Source organism: Cyprinodon variegatus, unplaced genomic scaffold (genome assembly GCF_000732505.1).
Source record: "Cyprinodon variegatus isolate N-32 unplaced genomic scaffold, C_variegatus-1.0 Scaffold665, whole genome shotgun sequence".
Lineage (NCBI taxonomy): Eukaryota > Metazoa > Chordata > Actinopteri > Cyprinodontiformes > Cyprinodontidae > Cyprinodon > Cyprinodon variegatus.
Window position 1 is genome coordinate 376,739 of NW_015151118.1, and position 4,036 is coordinate 380,774.

A 4,036-nucleotide genomic window follows, 5' to 3' on the forward strand; every position below is an offset into this window, starting at 1 on the left:
CGCCCCCACCCTTAGAGCGCCCCCACCCTTAGAGCATCACCAACTTTCATTACACAGTTACACCGTCGCCTGGATGACTGAGAATCTCCAGCAGCACTTTGAACCTTCATGTTATTCTGCTCGGATCTGGACCAGACTGGATGGTTCTTACTAAACTAACCGGGGCGACCTTTTGTTACACGGCTGTTCTACCAGAACCTCAGGGCAGAACCACGCTGGGCGCTCATCCAGCTGGTTCAAAAATGTAGGTTCGTAAAAAAGGAAGTGAGTCTACACAGAAGAGGGATTTTTTAACGGCTTCTGCAGAAGGAGAGAGCTACATTCAGCTACATCTACTCTCTGATGGACTTCCTTTGCAGAGCCTTTTTATTAGCAGATCATAACACATGGGGTGGGTTACAAAATAGAGTGTTCTGACAAGGCAATTGATCAGGAGGTCGTAGGACGAAATGCTCCTCTGATTGAATCACACAATAGATTGGTCTCCTGATAACTGTGATTAGCTTTGCACAAACATCAGCAGTTTTCTACCACCGTTGCACGACAGTTTGCAGTAAACATTGAAGCATCTCATTTCTCCAGTGTTTCATATGCACACACATTAACTTTATAATCATCACTGAATAAACCTAACAAGGAGTTCCTCAGATTTTATTTCCTGCCGCTTTTTCAAACAAAAACATGAATTAAAAAAAGGTTTGATGGGATCCAGAACCTGATCTGGGCCCCAGGTTAAGGTCCACCAGATAGAAGCAAACCGAGCTGAAGCGGTTCCTGATAGTCAGAGAAGGAAGTTATTAGCGTGACTGCAGGAACTTCCTGAAACCGTTGGTGACCTTTAGAGCTGCTTCTGGTTCTCCATCCTGCAGCCGCCATCAACCACCTGGAAGTTTAATGCCATGAAGAACCGGAGCACAGGAGATGGAGGGGCTTGATTAGGGACGCTTCTGCATTCCTGTAGCTCTGAGATGACTCTGCTGGGATTCTCCTCTCCAACGAGCAGCAGATGCTCTCCTCATGGCTCACACAGGTGTTTGAACCAATGAGTACAACATAGTACATTATATAGGTAGAAGCATCAATGGAGGCTGTTTTTTTTTTTTTCTAATTGTTTATTTCGAACATTCAAGAGAAAAACAATAAAACAATGTTTAAAAACATTGGAGAGAAAAACAACAAACAAGTTACCCTTCTTTCCTAAATAATATACCTCTATTACATGTGCGAAAAGGAGTAGGAAGAAGTAAAACTTATGTGCTCCTACCCCTTTAATTCTTGCATTTCTTTAATTTACAATGTTTATAATTATGTTGCTATATATATCCATATAAATACATACCTACCTACACATATACCGACATACATATATACAAATTAACAAAACAAAAAACACAAACAAAACTTTCTACAATGCTTCTCTATACCGTTTGAAAATAATTTCTTTGTTGGCAGCGAAGCTGACATGCCTAGAGGGCGGCCATCTTGGATCAGACCACAGTTCAGACAGCTGCTGTCAGAAAGAATAGGAGGCGCCTCAGATCTCATTTTAATCACATGAAAGACGAGTCAAGATAATATTACGATAATCTCTAGTCTCTAACAACCCCTTAAAAGACCAAAACAAATTCTAAAATTACATTTACATTAGATTACACACATTCATTATGGTAATCTAATGTAATTAGATTACACATAATAAATATGTGTAATCTAATTACATTAAATTACACATATTTATTCAGATGAAAAACAATTTAAACTGAACTCAAACTGGATGAGATGTTTGCAAAGTTATATATTTTGCAATTAAATATTAATATGATAAACAAAAAGTTTCGTATTAAAATACCATAAGATTAGGTTTTAGAAATATTATATATTTATACAGTATATTATTATTAGTCAGTATTTTAAAGGATTGCAGTAATGTGATTTTAAAACAGAGTAAATTACTATTTATTTTGTTTATTAATTTTTTGTCATTGTAAAGACTTTTTTTGTCAAATCTTTAAAATACTGAATAATAATAATATACTATATAAATATTTGTAAAACCTAATCTTATAATATATTAATATAAATATTCATCATATTAATATTTAATTGCAAAATATAAATCTTTGCATATTTCAAAACAGTTTGAGTTCATTTTAAAGAGTTTTTAATCTGAATAAATATGTGTAATCTAAGGTTAATTCTCTGTACTCAGCGCTGTCTGCCTGCGGTGGGTGAGGTACTCAACAGTAGTACTTGAGTGAAAGTATCGATACTCACTCAACTACAAGTAAAATATATTTATTCATAATTCCACTCAAGTTAAAATGTTGAAATACTCATGTTTAACAGTACATTNGAACAGGTCCACTCCTTAGGAATGCGTAATGGCTTTGGTTTCTTTTTTAGCCTGCAATACCCGATACTGGGCTATGCCTCTGAAAGGGGGTCGTTAGGGGCAATTGTTAGCTTGGCAGGCTAACAAAGAACCCAAATGACTGCCCATTTCTAAGGGGCGGACCCGTTCTTCTGGTTTAATTTGTACGTTTTTGGGCTACTCTGTAAAGCTTGGAACTCAACGTTAAATCTGCCATTTTGAATTGAAAAGGCTTCCTGGATGGGAAGCGAAGTGTCTTCAAAGCTTGCAACTTTTTTTGAATGACTATGACCTGGATGTACAGGTGTAACGTTCTGCTTTTTCCCCCTTTCTGCTCATTTACTTTAGCCAAAGGTAACTGAGGTTGGGTGCAGCTAACTTTATTCGGAGCGTTTTGAGTGCGTTTTTTTTTTTTTCTCCGACTCTGCTCCCTTGTCCCGCCTCTCGGTGTGACATCATCAGATCTGTCGCTTTCAGACTTCTGTTTAGCGCACAAAGTAGCTACATGTTGTAGGAAAGACATGCAATGTATGTTTAAGAAAAAGTTAGTAGACGGGTTGGTTGAAAATAATAGACGCCACTGAAAACCCTATTTGTTAGAAATACGAAGCATTTTCAGCCAAAAATGTCAACAGGTTGTAAGTTTATTCTAGTTAGTATTATAATGCAAGAAGCTTGAGAAAATAGAGTTTAAAAATTGTGTTCTTCTTTATTAGTTAAATAAATGTTGGCTTCTCAGAGGACCAGGACTCCCAGTTACAGCTTAAAATGAACACATTCTCTTATTGTCCAGATAGAACCAGACTGCAGAGCTTCAACAGATCTTGAAATGTAGTTTCTGGCATCATTATATTAGTAAAGAGGTCCATAATTTTTTTTTTAAACAGAGCACAGAGAGAAATAGGAAGAGCTGCAGATTTAAATGTGAAACGGATTTACTGCGATATGCAACATGCAATAAAAAATATCTCCAAGTTTACCAGAAAGTTTTCAAGAAAAAAAGAGCTATATTTAAAATGCAGCATATTCATATTTTTTGGATGGATGGAATTGAATTTGTATTTCTAAGGATGCTTGATTTTGGCATGCTTCTCTTATGTTCTTAACAACAGGAAAGCATTCAATAAACAGATTTTTGAGCTCATTTTTGGAAAATATAAAAACCTAATGAAAGCGTTCGGGTGGAGTAATTGTAGCTCCATCAGCCCCCACGCTTAGAGCGGCCCCACCCTTAATCAGCCCCCACCCTTAGAGCGCCCCCACCCTTAGAGCATCACCAACTTTCATTACAAAGTTACACCGTAACCTGGATGACTGAGAATCTCCAGCAGCACTTTGAACCTTCATGTTATTCTGCTCGGATCTGGACCAGACTGGATGGTTCTTACTAAACTAACCGGGGCGACCTTTTGTTACACGGCTGTTCTACCAGAACCTCAGGGCAGAACCACGCTGGGCGCTCATCCAGCTGGTTCAAAAATGTAGGTTCGTAAAAAAGGAAGTGAGTCCACACAGAAGAGGGATTTTTTAACGGCTTCTGCAGAAGGAGAGAGCTACATTCAGCTACATCTACTCTCTGACTGACTTCCTTTGCAGAGCCTTTTTATTAGCAGATCATAACAGAGTGTTCTTCTGACAAGGCAATTGATCAGGTCATAGGACAAA

General features: G+C 37.8%; 1 protein-coding gene across 1 annotated transcript in view; it reads left to right on the forward strand.

Annotated features, from left to right (window-relative positions):
• The window catches only part of LOC107097007 (suppressor of tumorigenicity 14 protein homolog), an 11,488-nt gene extending 10,593 nt beyond the window's left edge, over positions 1–895 (forward strand). Inside the window, exon 6 of the mRNA XM_015393959.1 lies at positions 843–895. Coding sequence (XP_015249445.1) covers positions 843–895 — 53 coding nt within the window. The remainder of the gene's footprint in view (positions 1–842) is intronic.
• The last annotated feature ends 3,141 nt before the right edge of the window (positions 896–4,036 follow it).